Source organism: Cinclus cinclus, chromosome 10 (assembly GCF_963662255.1).
Source record: "Cinclus cinclus chromosome 10, bCinCin1.1, whole genome shotgun sequence".
Taxonomy (NCBI): domain Eukaryota; kingdom Metazoa; phylum Chordata; class Aves; order Passeriformes; family Cinclidae; genus Cinclus; species Cinclus cinclus.
In genome coordinates this window covers 6785735-6805919 of record NC_085055.1, presented here as the reverse complement: position 1 = coordinate 6805919, position 20185 = coordinate 6785735, and the positions used below count along the sequence as shown (strand labels likewise).

Genomic DNA, 20185 nt, shown 5'->3' with positions numbered 1-20185 from the left:
TCTACAGGGTGGGCAGTTCCACCTCCATACCCATCTCATGGGAGAGAAAGGCTTAAAGGTCCTCAGGCGTCCTTTTTCAACAGATTCACTCTGACCTGGTGGAAACTTATTCATCTCCAAGATAAATTACAGCCATTTCTGAAAAGGTAAAAAACCCTTACAGCAAATACAAACATTAGACACTTGTGCCAGCTCAGTAAATACTTCTTTGGTTCAGCCTCTTTGGCTCAGGAGAATTATCCCAGTGGTGCATTTGACCTGCCAGTGCCATCTTAGGCCACTAGAAGATGTTCAGGTGTATGAGGTGTCTTTTCTCCAGCTGAATAGGGTAACAGATCTTATGTTATCACATGTAGGAAATAGCCTGAAGAAAGTCATCATTAATATTATCTGAAAGGACCATGCTCTCTTTTGATTTACTACAGGCTATTGGTTTGGGCAATTTTCCGCCCTGAGTGTGACTCAAAGCTCATGAAACACTATGGGGATTTTGCAATTGATTTCTGTGGGGTTTTGTGATGGGGAGCTTATTTACTTTATTCATAAAACAGCATTTTGGAAGCCCAGTTACTCATTACAGCAAAACCCTCACAGAGAATTATCCACCAGAGCTATTTGTTCTTGGATTAAAAAAAAAAAAAAGAAAGAAAAAGAAAGGAAAAAGAAGATACAACAAACCATTCCCCATTCAGCAGAGAGTCCTTTGCATTTTCTAACCATAAGTCCTTCTTTCATCTCCGAGCCTTTGATGATTCAATGGGTCATGAGGACACAATGGTGGAGAAGGAAATATTTGAGTACATTTCAAACACACTCAAACTTTGTGGGTTTAAAATGTACTTACAGACCTGAGGCTGGTCAAAATCTCCTGTGTTTTCTGTTATGGTTCTTTTGAATCATCCAGGCAGCACCCGAAGCATGTGAACCGCACACCTCTGAGCCCTGGCACCACCATAACATGGACACAGTAGTACACGTGGGAGAAGTTCCTCTTCTACTGTCTGCAAAATGGCAGGTGAGCAACATCAACGTCACTTTGGGCTCTGCAAACCCACCACTCCTTTAAGCTGAAGCCACCAAGTTTCACTCACCCGTGGGGGGAAAAAAAATCACTGAATCAGGTCAACCAGAGAACTTACATTGACTATTAAGGATAAAGAAACAGAGATGAGACAGATGTAAAATCATACATAAACACAGTAGAAGCAACAGCAAAAAATGTGTTTAATCATAGAGTCCCTGAGACTGGAATTGAATTTCTATTTAGATGATGAGTCATAGTCAGGAAAAGCACATATGGTGTGGGGTTTTATAGCAAAAATCTTGCTTAGATGGTACTGCAGTAAATAATCTCCTGTACCTAAGAACCCTTGAGGATTTTTTTACCCAACTGTAGTTTACATCTTTAGGTGTCCATGGTTCCTCTTCAAAACCATCCTTTAAAGCTTGTCAGTGTTTTCCTAGTTGGAAATGAAATGGTAATTCAGGCTGTCAAGATTTTCTCTGCAGTTTGGGAGAAAAAATATATTGTAAACTGGCAGATGCAATTGCCTTCAAAGAAGTAATGTAGAGTAATAATCTAATGTTACTTTTCTATTATTATTTATCAAACTGTATTTAACTGCTGCCACTAGGATTTGCATTGCTCCCAAATGGAAGCAGACAGGAAGGCAGAGACTGTCATGCAGTTCCAGCACATTAAACGATCACACAGCATAACTTATGTCAATGTGTAGGCATAAAACAGACCCTGTGCAATCACTCACTAATGTCATTGGACATAAAAGGGATACAAATGGACAATTTAAAAACAAATAGCTAATTGAGATTGGTTACAAGTGTTTCCCATGTGGTCTGGATCCAAGGAACATGCCATCAGAGGTAAAAAAAGGATGGACTGAAGGGTGTATAGTGAAAATGAACTACTTGGCAAAGGTGGCTGGTCACCACCTGCAAGGGGCATCTTCCAAGCTTACCTACCAAAGGAAATAAAACTAAAGAAAGCTCTGCCTCAGAGGTCAGGCTTGGAGCACTGCTTCCATTGCTCCCTTGTAAATATTTGTAATTCAAAGTCCCGAACAACAGCCAAGTGATAGCCTGGTACACCTCACTGAGGGCTCTTCTCCCCTGAATCCCTGCCAGGAGTCAGCCTGGTGACCCTGCTGGGGTGGGTGGTGGTGTGGCACATGCCAGCCCATGCCAGCAGCCCTGCCACAGCCCAGGACAGAGTGCTGAGCAGCCCTTCCTCCTCCTCCTCCTCCTCTTGTTCTTCCTCCTCCTCCTCCTCATGCTTGTACCTGCACTGGGGAGCTGCCAATTCTCTTTGTGTGATACTGGGAACGTCTGCTCTTACAAAACTTCACATTTTTACCCCTTAGATCCCTGGTTTGGGGAACACAATATGCTTTGCCCAGGATTTGGCCACAAAGAGCAAACACAAACTCCCTCACTGGGCAGCAGCAGTGCCTGCACATGAGAGTGCAGCTGTGTCAGGGTGGGCTCTTGTACCTGTGAACTTTTGGCACAGCTCAGGGGCCTCTCTCTGCTCAGTCAGCTGGAATAATGCCATGCTTAGCTGGCTGATTTTGGATCCCAGAGCTGCACAGCCACAGTCAGCTGCCTGCTGTGCTGTGTTTAAGCCCAGGTCGCTGCATCCCAGACACTGCTCATCAAATGACTCCATCTAACACGTGTGATTACCTGTGATAACTCCTGCACGACATCGAGGGGGGCTGTTGGATTTTAAGGAAGCCCCAGGTCAAAACACAGGGCCTCCCTGACCTGTGCAAAGCATTTAATAGGAAGCCAGCCCCCAAGGACAAAAGGTCTTTGTACCCTTGATTATTTCCAAACTGAAGCTCTCCCCTGCTAAATGTCCATGTTGTTTCTGCCAAGTTGCTCAGATAAAGACTGGCTGCTCTCCCCAGGCTGAAATGCCAGAGAGGAGTTCTCAGCTGTGACTGTGCCTGCTGAGGACAGAGCAGAGGTTTCCCTCTCCATGTCTCCATGTCATGCACAGCACTGCTGCCATGCAGGATCCCTCTGCAATGTGGTCAGCAGATCCTTCTGTATCTCCTGCTCCAAAATGAGCTGTACTAAGAGCTCTGTAAAGACTGCTAAGTGTCCTCATGGGAAAGCTAGAATAACAGGCACCTGCAATTACTTTATTTATTTCAATTAAAGACAGATACCTATCTTCAAAGCCCTCCCGTTGCAAACGGACCATGGTGTGACACTGAGGGAGACATTGCCTCCTCTGGCACCACAGTCGTGGGGCTTGTCAGACAGGGATGCCTGCCTGCCTGCCTGAATAATTCAGAATGACTTTGAATTCACATTCACTTCTCTGATACCACAGTTGTTATGCAGATGTCGCTCAAATTACCTCATGGTGAGGTGTTTACTGATATCAGAAATCCTTAAATGCAATGGTCAGAAACTACTATATCTTATCTGCAGAATTCCCTGTGTTCAGGGATTTTTCTGCTCAGAAGCCACCTTCTTTACATTTTTCTTTACAGGTATATTTGGCTACACCAGTTTTTGCTAGTAGACCTATGGCAAAAGTCAAATCCCACTGGAGCCCTCAGAATAGACTTAGTGATGGTTGTAGGCAGATTCCTATAGATATTAACAGATTTGTTCACTCAATTCCTCACCTCTTCCTCACCAGGCTGGGCAGAACCAAACCAAACCAAACCAAACCAAACCAAACCAAACCAAACCAAACCAAACCAAACCAGTGCTTTGTTTTTCAATGGTTGCAATGGTGTGGAGAGCCTCTTTGACAGCTGAGAAAGAATGAGGGCTCAACTAGTTTTCCAAAGCATAAAAAGTGGCAGCTGGGGAATTGTCAATGGCTAAAACAACAATGAAATACAGATATCCGGGTGCTGATCCTGCAAAAAGAGATGCCTGAGGGATACCTTCCAGCCAGGAGGAGGTGATTCCTTTAGAACAAGTGGCTCATTGCAGCCCAGTTAATATTATGGTGCAACCCCTCAAAAGTCTGTGGTTGTAGCATATGTTGGGTGACAGGTTTGCTGATCCATATGACAATCTTCCTGTCTGAAGCATAAAGAACAAAATTCCTGGGAAAGGGTCACTTAAGGTGAGTCATTTCTCTAAAAGGCACCACTTGTTTGGTATAATGATGGCACTGGTGACCTTACATGTGTTAAAATCACTGCCAGACACTGGAGGATGAGCTTCTCCCTCTAACAGCACTTGCTCTGTGTTCACACCTCTCCTCTGCAGTCCTCAGGCTGCCATCAGCACTCTCTTATTTCCATCTTCTTTTCCTCCCTTTCCCTCCTGCATTTTATTAATCATTCACAAGGTACTAAGAAGTCCTTCTGTGCAGCTCTACAGAACCTCTTGGGAAATAAACCCACCTGAAGGTTTGTCAAGATATCTGAATTTACCATGGCTGGTGTGTAGGCATAGAGATGCTGCTCCCTATTCCCTGTTTCTGCAGACAACAGGGATGAGCTCTGCCTGGATTTATACTGGCCAGACTCTGGTGAGCCCTCAGCCCACGTTGATGAGCCTGTCTTCAAGCCATGGTGAGAGTCATAGGCTGTGCTAATAAGGAGCTTCCAGCCAGCCCAAAGTGTGGGTAAATATCTCCTCCAAGTGTCTAACCTTGGACCATGACAGTGTTCTAATGTGGAAGGACATTAGCCTGGGGAAAATTCAGTTGAAGAAGAGACTGGCAGAAGTACAGGAGGCATTTAGACAACCAGCTCCAATGAAAGTTCATGCTGCAAAGCTGGCCTTTTTGTCTTCAAAATATCTGGTTAGGATCAGATAATCCAAAGAGCTGAACACCTATGCAACCTTTGCAGAAACATTCAGTGAATTGGCCAATTCTCCAAAGAATCTCAGGGTCCTGAGGGCAGCTCTGCTGCCTGAATCAGGAGCGCATATTCCCAAGCAGGTGCTAACAGTAATGTCTCATTAGAATTACTGAAGAGTGTGTTTTGGTAATTGGCACTGTACATACATTGATATCTGTTTTTGTTTCACTTGAGTGATTTACGTTTAATAGTGGCTGCAAGAGGAACAGAAGGAGATGTGGGAAGGGGCAAAGGAAAGAAAAGAAAGGCAAATATGTCCTTGTTGTGACAAGACAAGCTGTCCAGCAAATCTTACTACAAAAGAGAGGGATTTTGGAAGGATGAGTCTGAGCATTACTGACAATTATTCTTTCATCACTGATATTTAATTTCTTTTATTCCCAACTGAGCACTGCTTTTGTCTGTGGACTTCAAACCTCTCCTTCCCTCTCCTTCTCTTTGGCACATCTCTCTGCTCCCCGGGAGATCCAGTAACTCATTTATTCCTCTGTCTCCTTCAGCCTGTTCCCTCCAGCAACACCACTCAAGTGGGCTGGTGAGCCACCAGCTCACTTTCAAGCAGCTGAACAACCTCCAGCTACTCTGCAGTGTATTGCACACATGCTCCTCCTCACACGTGGTCCTGCACAACCAGAAAACACCTCTGGCAGCTGGATGCATCATTCAGATGTGCAACAGCTGTGTGGGGCAGTGATCTGGATGGGGGACAGTGTGGCTGATGGCTGGAGGCAGGACACCTGCAAAAAGATGAAGGCTTCAAAGGGGTTGGGGCTGCATTCCTGTGGCTGGGGATTAGTGCGCTTTTAAACCTAAATCACAGATGGTCACGGTGTGCTGCTGATGTCCTGACAGCAAGGAAGTTTTTGGCCATGGCTCTGGTATTGCCCCTCTGCTCTGCTTAGGCTTGGCACGGTAACCCTGGCACTCCTGGGCTGCTCCTGTGCCCGGGGGAGCAGCAGCCAGGTTGTGAGGCACAGGGAGGACATCCTTTGCATCCCTCCTACTTGTCCAGTGCCACCACTGGGGAGAAGCCATGGGGCACACCCATAAATATTCAAACCCACAAGAGACAATCTGCACGGGTGCCATTTACCTTTTCTCATCGTGTCTGTAAGATGTGGATCCCCGGCCACTGGTCCAAATAAACATTTTAGAGGGTTGCCCAGTGTTGGCTCTGCTCGCTGCAGTGGGACGATGGAAGGACCTGGGGGAAGAGGGATAATTTTTGTCACTGCCCATCCAGTGTGGCAGAGCACATAGTATCCAGAGTGCCAGATGCCCTGTGGCCATGCCCCATGTGCTCTGAAGATGGAGCATTTGTTAACTCGAGGTGAGATGTAAAATAATGGGGATGAAAGACCAGTGTGTTAGAATGGAGAATAAATCCCATTAGCCCCACTGGCAAAAGATGAGGCTGGCTAATCAGGCTTAGCTCTGCTCCACGCTGCAAAGGATTCATACCATGGGCAAGAAATCATCAGTAGTTTAAGAAAAGGTAACAGCTGTGTCCAATGTTCTTATGGCAGTACTTTCTGGGGACAAAATGGCTATTGTTTAAGCACATACATGCTCATTACAGGTTTTTGGTTGTTCTGCAGCTCTCTGTAAGGTGAGGCTCTCGGAGAAAGTGTCTGAATGAGGCACAAGTATGACATGTAAATGCAGCATTTTGTGGAAATGTAACTCACATAAAAAAGATATCTCTTCCCTTGGAGAAATAACTATCCTGAGGCCATTTGGCCAGACCAGCTAGATCCCTGCCCAAGGAGTTTTTTTTTTCACTTCAGGGTATGAGATCTGCTGCCTTCTCTCAGGGTCTCAGGCCATATGGGAACTGCTAGTGGGGCTATGGCTCCCTTTGTAGCCCCTTTTAAATTCTTCTGGTTTTAGTGAGGCTCAGTTAAAAATCTTGGTCTCTGAGAATTGGGCCTATGAAGGCTGCATTTTGCGTTCTTTCACAGCACAACATTTTGTGTTTTTAATGCATTCAGATAATAGCTTAAGGAAAAAAAATATTCCAGATACCAAATACTTAATTGTGAACTTTTCATACACTGGGGCCCACTCTTTACCTCACTGAAAAATAAACCTAATGGCTCATGCTGTCAGCAGAGAAGGCACATGATCTGAGAAAGTCTCTAATGTCACTGTCTCCACAATCATACAAAGGCTAATTTCAATATTTGCATAGTGGTGAACCAGGAGAATACTTAAATACCATAGAGGTGGCTGCAGGGGAAGATTGACATGGACAGGGGCCAAAATCCATCTGTGTGCAGACAGGCTGATGGGTGCTAAGGGACTCAGCATTCCACCTGGAGTCAGCCCAGAGCCCCCACAACAGGGTCCATGACCCAGCCTCAGGCCAAATTCACATCCTGCTTGGGCAGCTGGCCAGGCAAACTGGCCAAACTGGTGTTCCTGTCACCTCCTCCCTGCTGGGATCCTGCTGCCCTCCTCAGATGCTGGCTTGGAACTGGGACTTGCAGACCTTGCTTAAAATAAAAGGTGGCAATATTTGATGAAGGTTTTGGCTGAATTTGTGATCAGCAAATTGGACAAGAAGGTGGTCCAAAAGAAGGGAGGAGGAAGGAGGGCAATCTCCCCCAGCCCTCTCCCTGATTCTGTAGTCATCATTGCAGCCTGAATGCCAAGAACAATTTTGTTCTTTCTTACCAACCACTGTAGTTAAGTACTGGGGAATAATCAACAAGATGAGGCACTACCTCCCTGAAATAACTATAGTTTAGAAGGTAAAGTAGCACCTGCTCGGGTCTAATTAATATAGCCATCAACTGTTTTGATAGTGATATTGGTCAGAAAATTCACTCATAAGACCTTGAGCCAAATCCTCACACTTCTGGATAAGATTTTACCCACATTACCTTAGACAGCACCACAGTGACCAACCAGCTGGTGCTTCTGCCCCAAGCCATGCAGGAGGGGTCAGACCAATTCCCCAAGGGCCACACTGCATGCTGGACTGAGCCTGTCCCATTCTGAGTCCCTTAATGCTGGAAAATAAAATGATGTATTTGCCACTGCACTCTTTAAGATGTCACATAACAGAAAAGCCTGGCTGGTTGTGCTGCCACAGCCTGAGTGGTCCCAGAGCCATCAGGAGATGGTGGTGAATGCTATTAGAGAGCCTTTTCTTAATTAAGCAAATCTTGGGCACACATTGGAGGTCATCAGCAGCTTCTGCCACCTGTCTGAGCCTACAGGGACACCTGGGGAGGACTCCCTGGGCAGGGAGCCAGATTTATAAGTTCCAGAGCAAATTGCAGGAGCACTACTGGGCTGGGGGCTGGGTGAGGGGGTCTGTCCCAGTGAGGGGATGCCAGAGAAGGAAAATGGGTGCTTCTCTTCCCAGTGAAGTTGGAGTGATTTCAGACTGCCTTATAGTGCCAGTGCCCTGGAGCAGTCCATATGTGACAGCTTTAATGCTGCCTGCTTCGTTAGTTGAGCAATCCAAGCTAACTACCACCATTTAACACACAATTGCACACCTAATTTTGTGTAAAATTGTAACACTGATGACATCATAACACTACTCCAGAGGTCGACATAAGTGACTGAAGTCCATGGTTCCTTTAGGCAGGGGTTAGATGTTAGGTAAAAACCTTTTGTGCATCAGCAACAATACAAACTCCCCAAGACTTTTTGGAGGCCTTTGGAGGATTCATAACCTCCAAAGTTACAACCTTCATGAGCATGCTCTGCCCCACCAGGTCAGTTAACAAACTTCCATGCCTTTCTCCCTCCTGGGTAAGTCTCTAGACAGGATTGTGAACCAAGTTTCTTCACTGCCCCCTCTCTCTTTTCTGGGAAAACAAATAACACTACTTTTTCTTGTTTGTTTTTCCCCATTGCTTCTCAGAGTGAGCTGCTGGCAACTTATCTTTATCATGCAACAAGTAATCAGCCTGTGAAACTCATTACTGCAGGATGTCAGCCTTGCATTCAGAGTGGATTGTGTTATTGCTTGAACAGACGGAGTACCTAAAGTCATGAAAATACCTGTTAAAAACAGTGCAGAAGAGATGCTTCAAGCTGCTTTTTTGACTACCAGTTCTCTGTGGGGGACATTCCTATAGGGCTAGTTATCCACAGAGTGCTGTAGCTGATGTGACTTCTGCTAGTCAGGATGCTGGGTGGGACTCTGGGCTTTCTGCCTGACCTTGCCAGAACATCTCTGCCTCCTTCACTATTTTCACAGTGTGGCATCAACACAGCTGACTCTTGACATAGTTGCCACAGAGACAGACAAGGAGGCAAGCTTTGGTTTTTACAAAACAAAATTCATTCTTCATCTCTGGGTCTATTCTGAGTAAATGCTCAAGGTTAAGAGCAGAAATTCAGAGTAAAGACTGCTCAGTCTGGTACAAATATATGAGTCTGTGATGCTGTCCCACTCCTTCCATCTTCTCTTTTTCTTATCCTTATCCTCTTCTTGAACATTACCTGATTGTGGATTTCATGGAACTCACTAGAAAACTTGACAAGATGTCCACTTTTTCAGCCATTGCAAGGTGAAGATATGAGATAGCTCTTATAAAATTAGAACTTTTCTGCCCTGTCCTAAGGAGTATCAACATGTCCACCCAACAGCAACCATCTGATTGAGTATTTCAGTGTGAAGAAAACACAACAAGGCAGCGTTTTCTTCAAATTGCTCCAAAAGCGGATGTAGTTCTGTGGTTAAATCACAAAATCCCTTAGCTGGTACCTTGGGGACTATATTACATACCCTATATTGTATACCCTATATTACCTTGTGTCCTCACTTTCACCCTGGGTTGGCTGCCCTCCTTCCTCTGTCTTCATTTTGTGTCATGACTGGTATGAAAAGTCCCTTACCTCTAGGTCACCATAGCTGTTAACAGCCAAAGAGACATGTTGCAGACCATGATTTTAGATGGAAAGGTGGATTTTGTATGTGTGTTTGCTTGTAATTGCCTCTGTCTATGTTTATGTTAACTACAGGGTTTCTGACACCTTGGAGAACCATTTATGGCACCAAACTAATGAGCTTTATTCCCCTTATGACATTTCATTTCCTGGGTAATGGGGCCACTGTAAAAAGAGAAGAACTTCCATTAATTTTGCCTCATAAAAGACACCCTGATTCATCAAAAGGCAGCAAAAGCTAAGCATTCACCTAAAGATGCAATCACTGACCACCTCAGCTTTCTCTGAATACACCCACATCCCCCACTGTCCATGCTGACAGGTGCTGGATGCTTTATCCCAGTATTTCCCAACCAGAAGATTCATTCAAACCCCAAGGGAGTTCTCTGGAAACTCCAAAGTTTTCCTGCTAGTTCACATGTTAACCTCTCCCCATGTCACCACACAGACTTCAGTGCCAGTTCTTGGACAGATGGGTCAGTTGCTGGTGAGTAATGGGAAATATTTGGTTTCTCTCATGCCTGGATAGACCTTTTTTTGAATGGTCTCAACCACCATCACCTATGAGAAAGGAAGAGATTGAAACCAGGAATCAAAGACAATCTACAAGGGGACAGTCACTCACTTTGAGGTGAATTTACTGAATATCGACAATTAGATTTTGTGTCCCAATAGGTTTTACCCGTGCCTCTGTCTGGTGATAGAATGTTCTCTCATGGCTTTGATGAGCCAGAAAACAGGAAGAATTGGTGTGTGATGAAGGATGGGAGAATAAATAGAACAGCCTCCTGAATTTTTGATGTAAAGTATAGCCAGTCTGGAGAGTAGTCTGCCTTTCATGTGCCCTAGAGCATGGAAGAGTTTCCCAGGCAGAGTGGTAGAAGTAAATACTGTTTCAAGATGCTCCTGTCTGATTCAGGAGATGATCCAGGGCAGTTTCCCAATCCTGGTATTATAAGAATGAAAGAATTGGACCAAGTACCCTTGTTTGCATCCAGAACAAGGCAGAAAACACACACCAAGAACACAATTAAGCTAACACACAAAAGAAACAAATCTGCATTAGCAGAAGACAGTCACCACTTAGGGAACATTTAATGCTCTGGCAGCAGCAGCAGCTCTGAATTGAGGAGCAGCAAAAGCAACATCAAAGGGAGAATTTGTGTCTCATGATGGAACTTTGCTGCTGCACAGCTGATGGGCACGGGGCAGGACAGAGTGACACAAATTGCTGCTCTTGTTGCAGCATCTCAGGAGCCCCAGCTGTACTAACAAACTAACCCAACCAGCAGATGACCTTCAGTCTGGGGTTCCTCCCTGTGGCAAGGGGAAAATGGACTGCAGGCAGCTGGTGCTAATGTACTGACAAGAGTATAGGAAGAATGATGGTTAATGATGCTTCATTAATGATTCACCTCCCTTTCCGACTCTGCTCCGAAATCTCCCCAGAGCTCAGAGCTTGGAGCTGAGCTCTCCATCTAGATTTTGAGTTGAATGAAGGAGACATCCTGGGCAGAGCGGTCTTGCTGTATCCCCATGTCACAGGCATGTCTTTGGTCATTCCACATCCAAAGGAGGAGAATAGGGCTGTCAGTGACAACTGAAACCATCACACAGAGGTGCAGATCAGCTGTTTGTGGGACACAGTGACATTTGGGTATGTCTTCTAAGGAAATATTTCTTTATACTCAGTCACCCTTGACAATTGTTAATTCCTTCCTTCCTTCCTTCCTTCCTTCCTTCCTTCCTTCCTTCCTTCCTTCCTTCCTTCCTTCCTTCCTTCCTTCCTTCCTTCCTTCCTTCCTTCCTTCCTTCCAGTATATACAGGAGAAAGAGAACTATGCAGAAAGGCTGAGGTGTCTGTATCTCCCTGCTACATAACAATATGTCTACACTTCAGAATTAAATATTCCAATGTAACCTCTGAATCTTCCAGGTTTCCATCTCATGATGTTTTTCTCTCCAGTGCTGACTTTCTTTGTTTTGAAAAAGCTTTCGAACCTTGTCATTTAATTATGCCCTTCATCCCTAGGCTTCCACCACCTTCCTAGTCCACCCAGCATATCTGTAGATATAGCCTTTATTCTTCATAATCTTTTTACCTTTAACTTCCTCCTCCAATTTTATTTACTTTTTTCCCAGGTGTTTCTTCCTATACATTACTATCCCAGTGACAACTCGTTTCATTCACCTTGGCCACATGGTGTTAATCTCAATTATTCGGATTTAGTTGATTGAAACAACAAATTTGAAGAAATCCCTGTGTCCCCAGGTCAGCTACAAAGGAGGGAGCTGCTGTCTGTCACTGCAAGCAAGCGACTCACAATTTCTCTTCTTTGGTGACCTTTTGGTGGCCTTGGGGCAGCCTTGCATTATTATCAGTTTCCTTGTCTGTACAAGAGAAGTGCTGGTGCCACTGTTCCTGGAAGAGAACACTTTCTGACCATCTCCAGGTGGCAGAACATGTGATGAAGAGCCAGAGCCTGCTACCATGCTCAGGTTTTGGTGCTGGTGAGTTTGCAATCCAAGCACGTGGCAATGCCTCTCTTGGAACGTTGCAGTCACGAGGATCAGTGTTTGTGAGGAACAGCTGAACATAATTGTCCACTTTGCCTGTCAGGATTCTGCAAACATTTTTAGCTTTCTGTGCTGAATTTGAATTTACGTAGAGACACATTGGACAAGCACTATATTCATCATCTCAGCTGCTCCCTGGCTTCAGAGAAGGGCAAAATCTGCCTGTAAAATGAGGTTGGCTCTGGGAGGGGGTTCAGCAGTGGCAAGTGCAGGGTCATCTCCCTGCAATTTGCTTCTATCCAGCTGAGCCAAGAAAATTTCATAGGGAGATCTGCTCTGCCAAAGACCAGGTAGTATTACACTGATGGAGAAGAATCCTGGGGGTAAGGAGGAAGGCAGTGAAAATGCTTCACTACCTCACTTGATGCTCTCCTTTAAATCTTAAGACAGTCCCCTGCAATTGCAGAGGGATAGATCACCTTGGGTGCTGCGCTGCACCACAAGAGCTGGGCCAGGCTGGCTGGATAAGAGTATGTGGGATAAGGACAGTGAGGAGGCTCTGTGGCTCATGGCTATGCCCTGATAAACCCAGTGGGAAATAAACATGGGACGAGAGAAAGGAGATGGAGTGGAGGCACACTACTCCATACTGTCATCAGTCTCTTTGATGGTCATCAGGAGGGAATGACCTCCCCAGCTGTTTTTATGGATACCTACTTGACCAGATCTTAAAGGATGCTGTTTTGGATACTAATAAATCTATTTTTAAGAGTAATTGGTTGCACAGTGAGACCTGAATGCCTCTGACTATGCTGAAGTGAAGTGGCTTCAGAGTTGACTCCTATGTCCTTTCACCACTGCCATTTGAGGGACCTGAGATTTACACCCCAAAGTGTGAAGCAACAGGGTGTTGTTTTAGAGGTGATGAACAGAGGCACAGAGGCTGCTGAGAGTTGGCCAAAGGCTCTCCGGAAGTCTGTAGTGGTTGTAGTCAAGAAAAAGAGCCTAAAGAATGGTGGACAACCACCTTCCACCCAGGGAGGAGGGAGGAGAGCCAAGACATGTACAGATGCCTCTGTCAGAGAGCAAAGGCAGAGCTTTGCTTTGTGGTTGTGCCAAGTCCCGTCCATGGGGACACCCCTTCCAGCTTTGTGCAACTGTGCCTCAGCTTTACACCCCTCCTGAGGAGCTGATCTGAGAAGGACATGGCTTTTAAATGTCCCTGAAGAGGGTTTCACTTCAGCACTAAAGTACCGACGGTGTGTTTGAGGGTAGGAGCACAGGGAGAGGAAGGGTGATGGGCTGCTGAGGACACAGAGGACACCAGCAGCTTTTAGGGAAACCACGAAGGAGAAGTATATTGCATGAGTGATGTGGCAGGGGAGAGAGGTGAGGGCAGAAAAAGTAAACAGATGCAAAGCAGCACCCAGAGGAAAAGCACAAACAGGCAGGGCAGATATGGCAGGAGTGGTTTTTCTGTCACCAAATTCCTTGAGCGGGTCAATCATCTTTTATCTCCTTTGAGTCAGTCCCTGTGCCATGGAGAGCACCAGCCGGAACAAAGCAAAGGCAGAGGAGAGCTGAAACTACTGCCCAGCGGGAAGTGAATACTCTGGCACTATTTATTTTGAGTCTGCATTTGGATTAGCTGTAAAGAGCTATGTGGATAAGCAAGCAGGCAATTACAGCTGGGACGTGCTGCTTATGAATGGAAACAGCTCCAATCTGCTCAGGACATATTGAAATTCTAATTCAGTTAGATTCCTTTAGTTACAGCGCTCATCACAGCCACTAAAAGAGATGGGATTAGAAAATAAATACAACTCTTCTGTTGCCTTTGGTCTGTCTTCTGTGCTCCCCTTTCCCTCCTCCCCTCCCCAGTTTTAGCTGTTGTTTGACTTTATTTTCTGTGGTAAAATACAGCAGTCTGCTCTAAGTCTTCTTGGTAATTATTATGAGCATCTAGCAGAGCACAGCTGACCAGACCTGTGTGCTGCTGAGGGGGGACAATGAGCACCAGTACAAAGCCACTGCTGCAGCTGTTCATGTCACGTCTTGCTGAAGACCACCAGAGACATCTGAAGGTACAGGTGTGACACGGAGAGCAGAGCAGAGCAAGGATATCATTTGCAAAAGCTCTTCCCTGGCATCATCCCTGGTCCAGACAAGAGCTCCAGCCTGCACTGCTCACCCAGTAAGCAGGTTGGCTCTCGGCTTTGGGTATTGATGTAAAGCTCCTTCACTGTTGCAGGCAACCACTTTTGCACTGGGTTTATGCAGGCAAGTTCCTAAAAATTCTGATTCAAGAAAGTGACCAGGGAAGAGGACTGGGAGTGTTGGATCAGCCCTGCCAATGTGACCTGGAAATTCAAGAAAGTTACTTAACTATGTGCTGCTGGTTTAAGTTCTCTTACAGTGAAAAATGTTGTATTAAATCTGCTGACATATGCAAGGAACAGATAGTTGAGATCTAAAATGTCAGAGACTGCTGGATTGGAGGAACAGGATGAGCTTATGTGTGTATCTCCAGCTGACTGGCAGTTGTGTTCCATCACATGTGGTCTCTTGGACCTGCTGGAGAACCTCTGAATGCAGGGGAATGTCTACAGGTAGGTTGTGAATAGTCCTGACACATCAGCTTAGAAACCTGGATATGGCAGACACTGGGTAGGAAGTACTTGTCTCCCTTGAACGTAAGGAAAGGGCTTGATGGAGACAGACAGTTGTAATTCTCAACATTACTGATCCTGAGTCATGGAGCTGTGAAATGAGCAATTCTCTGGTAAAAACAAACACCCAGCTTGGTACTCATGAGCATCTTTCCTCTTTGTCTTATTAGAAAAGGGTAAAATTGGCATCATAAGCACTCTGCAATGGCTTGTCATCCTTTCAGAACACAAACTTCACCATCTGTAGCCCTCTTAGATGAATATGATAAATTGCTCAGATTCATAAAACAAAATTTTGTGCTCAAGTGCTGTAGAAAAGCTCCAGACGTGTTTTTTTTTTCCTGCACACATTTCACACAGTTTTCACAGAATTTAAAACTTTATGTCCTTGTTTTTTAAAACGTGATTTTGTAGTGCAGCTGTCTATTGTCTCTTGAGTCTAACTCATGTGCAACATGGCTACAACTCTGTGGACCTTTGAACTCACATGTGTCCTCTGGAGATCCCTGTTTGCCTGATTGCTTTTTGCTGATTAGTGGAGAGGAGCTGTTGTTTTAACAATGAGTTCAGTATTAAGATAGTAATTGAATGGAAGGGAGTTCTCTCCATTGAGTTGTTCTACTCTTCATAGCAAAATAGAACAGCTTCTGGGAATAATGTGGAAATAATAGTTCTAGTGATCTCTAAACACTTTTAATGCTTACCAGTTGGGGACCTGTGTTCATATGTGACCAGATATCTTCTGTAATAATCTGTGGAGTAATGATGAGGATTGTCCAAGCCACATATTAGAGATAGAAGTCATCTGGCTGATTGGAAGAACATTGCAAAACCCTAATTCCTCCTGGGCAGGTACATGTCCCAGAGAACCATTTCCAGTGCAAGAAGAAGGAGGCCTTTCTAGTGGAGTCATTCATGGTTAGGACACAATCAAATCCAGCCTGATGAGCAAGGCAAGGGAGAAAGGTAGAAACTAAGTGGGTCACATGAAGGCAGAGTGCTAGAAAGACAGGGATCACAACCTCAAAGAGAGTAGAGATGTGACTGCACAAGAGAGAGCAGGAACAGCAGCATATTGCAGCAAGGTAGTGATGAAATGCACAAGGCAGCTGGCACGAGGTGGATGGGAAATGTGGTGAGGCAAGGAGTCAATTGACTGCTGAGATGGGGCTGATGCACTGGGCTTAGCCCAGCTCTGCACCGGCCACGAGGTCAAAAATCAGTGTAAACTCCAAAGCACCTCCTCTGCAGATGAGTCCAGTGCTTGATATGCTGGATGATAAGATGCAGATTCAGCCTCTTTGGAGAACAGTAGCTCGGGAGCTCATGAATCTCTTTACAGATGTGTTCCTGTAGTATAATTTTTAGCATAAAACCAATTTTCTTGAGAGTCAGGAAAAATGATAGTGAGAAAGAACAAAAGCAAAGTCTCTCTTAGACAGAAGGGTGTGAATATGCCTTCAATGCAGTTTTGAACCAAAAAAAGAGAAGAAAATCTCTGCTGTTCTCTGAGGGCAGTGGAGCACTGAACAGTGAAAGGGCCACGTCCATGAAACAAAAACCCCGTGTATTTTTGGTCTTATAATTGGTCTGGAAATGAAAGGAATGGTAGGAGCATCACAGATGCTTCCATTCCTCATATGACAATAATCTATATTAATTACTACAAGCATCCAGCTTTGAACAATGTCACTGCAGTGCTCTTACTGTTGAAAAGTATTGAGTTTCCAAGGAAGTGAATGTCTTTTTCTCTCCCTAATCATGATTACTTGACTTAGTACTTGGGCCAAGCTTCTATTTAACCAAGATAAATTGATATTTCCAAAGCAAGCAAGTTAACACTATGCATCACATTATTACTCTCCTCACAGATTTCTTGCTTCGTGTGCTGCTTTACTCAGCTGCTAAACACAAATAACAGTAAGAGCAGGGAGGAGGAACTATGTAGGATCCTATATGTATTAAAGGTAAAAAAACAAATAAATCTGGTTTTGTCCATTTCTTTGTCCTATCCTGTGACAGCACTTTCCCTTGATCAGTGTAACATAATATTATTTTGCCCTATAATTTCTCTTCTGTGAAACATGAGCATCCACACCACATTTTTGCAGACACCACCAGCCTATCTGACTAATATTTTGTCGCTTCCTGCTTGGAATTCTTATTTATCATTTAAGTTTATGTGCCAGCACTGTAGGTTAACATTCAGAAGAGCAGATGGGGAATTAGAGACAAAACTTCTGTCAGTGATAACAGGACTTCCATGCTTCATTTCCCCCAGGGCACAGTGAGCGTTTTCCTTTACAACAGTGCTGGACAAAACTGCCTTACGGAATTGGTGGCAGCAAAGCTGTGAGCTGGCAACACACTGAAATTGTCAGAATGCTGGGATAGACTTTGGGTTGTTGTGCTATTTGTGGGAAGTTATTTTATAATAGGTCTCAGGAAGGTACTCATCTCGGTAATGGAGCTCCCGTGCAAGATACGCAGAAAGAACTGACTTTCTGTGAGAGTCAGTGAGAGGACTGGCACTGAACAGCTTCTCCTCAAGTGGGTTCACCTGGCAGCATGTCTGGTTCTGCTGACCAGGGCAGGCTGCAGATCCACGAGAAGTCCCAATCCAGGTCACCAAATTCTCCAAACCACACTATTTCAGCGTCATCCTGATCCCCACTGCAGCTGGGGAGAACCTCAAAGCTGTGCATGGGCAGCTCAGTGAGGGTGGGTTTTTTCCTACCCACCTCCCACAGCTTTACACAGGGGCAGTGTCCAGGACATGTCCTTGTGTGTGGATGTGTGAGGTCCACACCTGTTCTACCTTTCTTCAGGGAAGATGCTCCCACTCTGCTCCAGCAGCTCTGTGCACCACCCCCTTTCCCAGGCTCAAGGGAATCTCGTTTGTGTGTTGGGGACCAGCACTCAGAGTACGAAGGACCTCCCAAACTGGGAAGTGGTTCATGTGCTGCAGGGTGAAAGTTCCTCACCACCAAGGAGTCACAGCCAGAGGAGCATCCCACCTCTGTCCTGGGGACAGTCCCAAGCTGGAGAGCCCTGTGGCACCTCTCTGGGATCGATCACTCCCAGACACTGCTGGCTTTGCCATGGGCCATGCTGCTGATGCTGGCCACAGCCCACCCAGCAGCTGCTGAATGACAGCAACGATCAGGATCAAGGCAGAAATCACTGCCCTAACACACCAAATGTCACAAGGGAGATGAAAAGCAGACTGGTTGCTAAAATGTGCACTTGAAGACACATAGGAGGCCTGCCCAGAGAGCAGTGCCAGACAAATGGGATTTATTCAAACAATTTCCTCAGGTACAGCCTGCACCATCTCACCTTCTCTGTTTTTTGTTTCTAAGGTGTCCATCATTTGGCCAGTCTCCACCCACCTTCTTCCAGACAACAAAAGACTTTTACTAATAATTGATACTGTCATTAAGGAAACAAGGAAACAGATGCTGAAAATCAGAATGTACGTGTTATGTCTGTATTCTCTGCTCTTTAGGACAGTTTAATTGATGTTTCTATGGACATTCTTCCTGCCTCCATTTCTTTTGAGAATCTCTGAGCCTCAGTAAATCATGTGAATTACATTTGAATCAAAATTCAGAAAAGCTGTGTTGTCACATTGACTTTGAAATCCTGAAGAGCATTTCCATTATAAAGGTGCTGTACAGCAGAGCTTGTGGCTGAGGAAGCTGCTAAGGGAAGTATAACCAAAAACGTTTTTCAAGTGGAGATATTCTCAGGATACTATCTTGCTCCTGAAAGCAGGTGTTTGAATTCTTCAAATTGTTGGGATCATTTAAGAAGACAAACCTGTGGGGTAACTTGTGAAGGTGGCAGCTAATGCCCTGCTCATGCGTTGAGGTGTCCCTGTTGAAAAATGTGTGCCTTTCTCCCTAATACAGTGTAGTAAGTAAATAAAATCTGCTGCTATTCTTCCTAATGTGTTCAGAGGGCTTTTATCTCTTATTGATTTCATAGTAGTAATTCAATTAGAGAAAATATTATCAGGAACTGAATTTTTATTGTACAGGGTGAAAAATTTAACTTTCACCCATACTTGCTCCTCTTCCTTACACTAGAGCTGCTTTTTAAAAATTCTTCCTTTTCAGCTGCTGTACAAGCTTAATTAAGTCCATCATTTCAGTACTCTTTGATATGCACTCAGAAAAGACTGGGTACTTGATTTTCTTCTTATTTACACCTGCGAGGTCAGCAGCTGAATGCAGGAGCAAGCAAAGGGCCATAGCAATGCCGCAGAGCCTGTCAGCAACACAGCAAAAACTTTTCTTCAGTTTGCAGTGGTCCCTTGGGAAATCCTAACAGCTGCACTAATGTTGGATGTAATTGAAGAAATATGCCCCTTAAACAGGCAGGCAGTTCAGTATTTAAACATAATGTCTGCTGAAAGAATGCTTGAAAGCTGATTTTTTGACCTTCATGAAAGGCAAAAAAGAGATAGTTTTTTTAGCATCTGTACAGATCAAAAAAAAAAACCAATGTGGAACATTTTGTCCGAATAGTATTTTTTTTTAATATTTCTTCATAGTGTTTGAATTTGTTTTTACGTTTTGCCACAATGCAAATTCAATCAAAGTCAAGGATTTTATCACCTTTCCACTCGACTGCCTGAGTCAGATGTTTAAAATGTAACACCAGCAGCCCTGTGAGTAGTCGATTATAAAAAATCAACATTTTGCACTATAGCTCAGCAAAGTGCCTTTTTGTTTTTTTTCTGTAGCCTGGTGGAGTCATTTACTATCAGAACACGTTTTCACCCAAAGTGGTCTGCTATTGGCACATTACAGGGGCTGGGAAATGTTGCTACTGAGTGTTTCAGTCCCCAGAGTGCTCCCCAGTCAGACCAGTTTGCTGGTGCAAAGTTCTGGGCTTGCAGCTGGAGTTCTGCTATCAAGCCCATTTGCTGACTGGGAAGCAGCAATTTGCTTCCTCTCACTCAGTGGAGAGGAAAGCGAAGTTTATTTAATCTGGAAAGTAGAAAGCAGGAGTGGAAACTATTGGTCTGCACCTTTCAGCTTTCCTTTATGCCCCCAGGAACTTTGCTTTTTTTTTTTTTTTCTTTTGTCTGTGACCACTTCCAAAGCTCTCACTTGCTTCACCACAGCTGGGGCAACAGTGCTTTTGGCAGCCAGGTCCTCCTGAGGCTCTAGGCTTGGTCTGATGGGACAGAGGATGCTCATTCAGCCCATTGCTACTGCC

General features: G+C 44.8%; 1 protein-coding gene across 2 annotated transcripts in view; it reads right to left on the bottom strand.

The window, feature by feature from the left end:
* Window positions 1–20185, bottom strand: part of LOC134047795 (calcium-activated potassium channel subunit beta-2) — a 45340-nt gene that overhangs the window by 9236 nt on the left and 15919 nt on the right. For both annotated transcript variants that reach the window (XM_062499202.1, XM_062499203.1), the window contains exon 2: window positions 5953–6063. In XM_062499202.1, the coding sequence (XP_062355186.1) occupies window positions 5953–6063 (111 nt within the window). The remainder of the gene's footprint in view (window positions 1–5952; window positions 6064–20185) is intronic.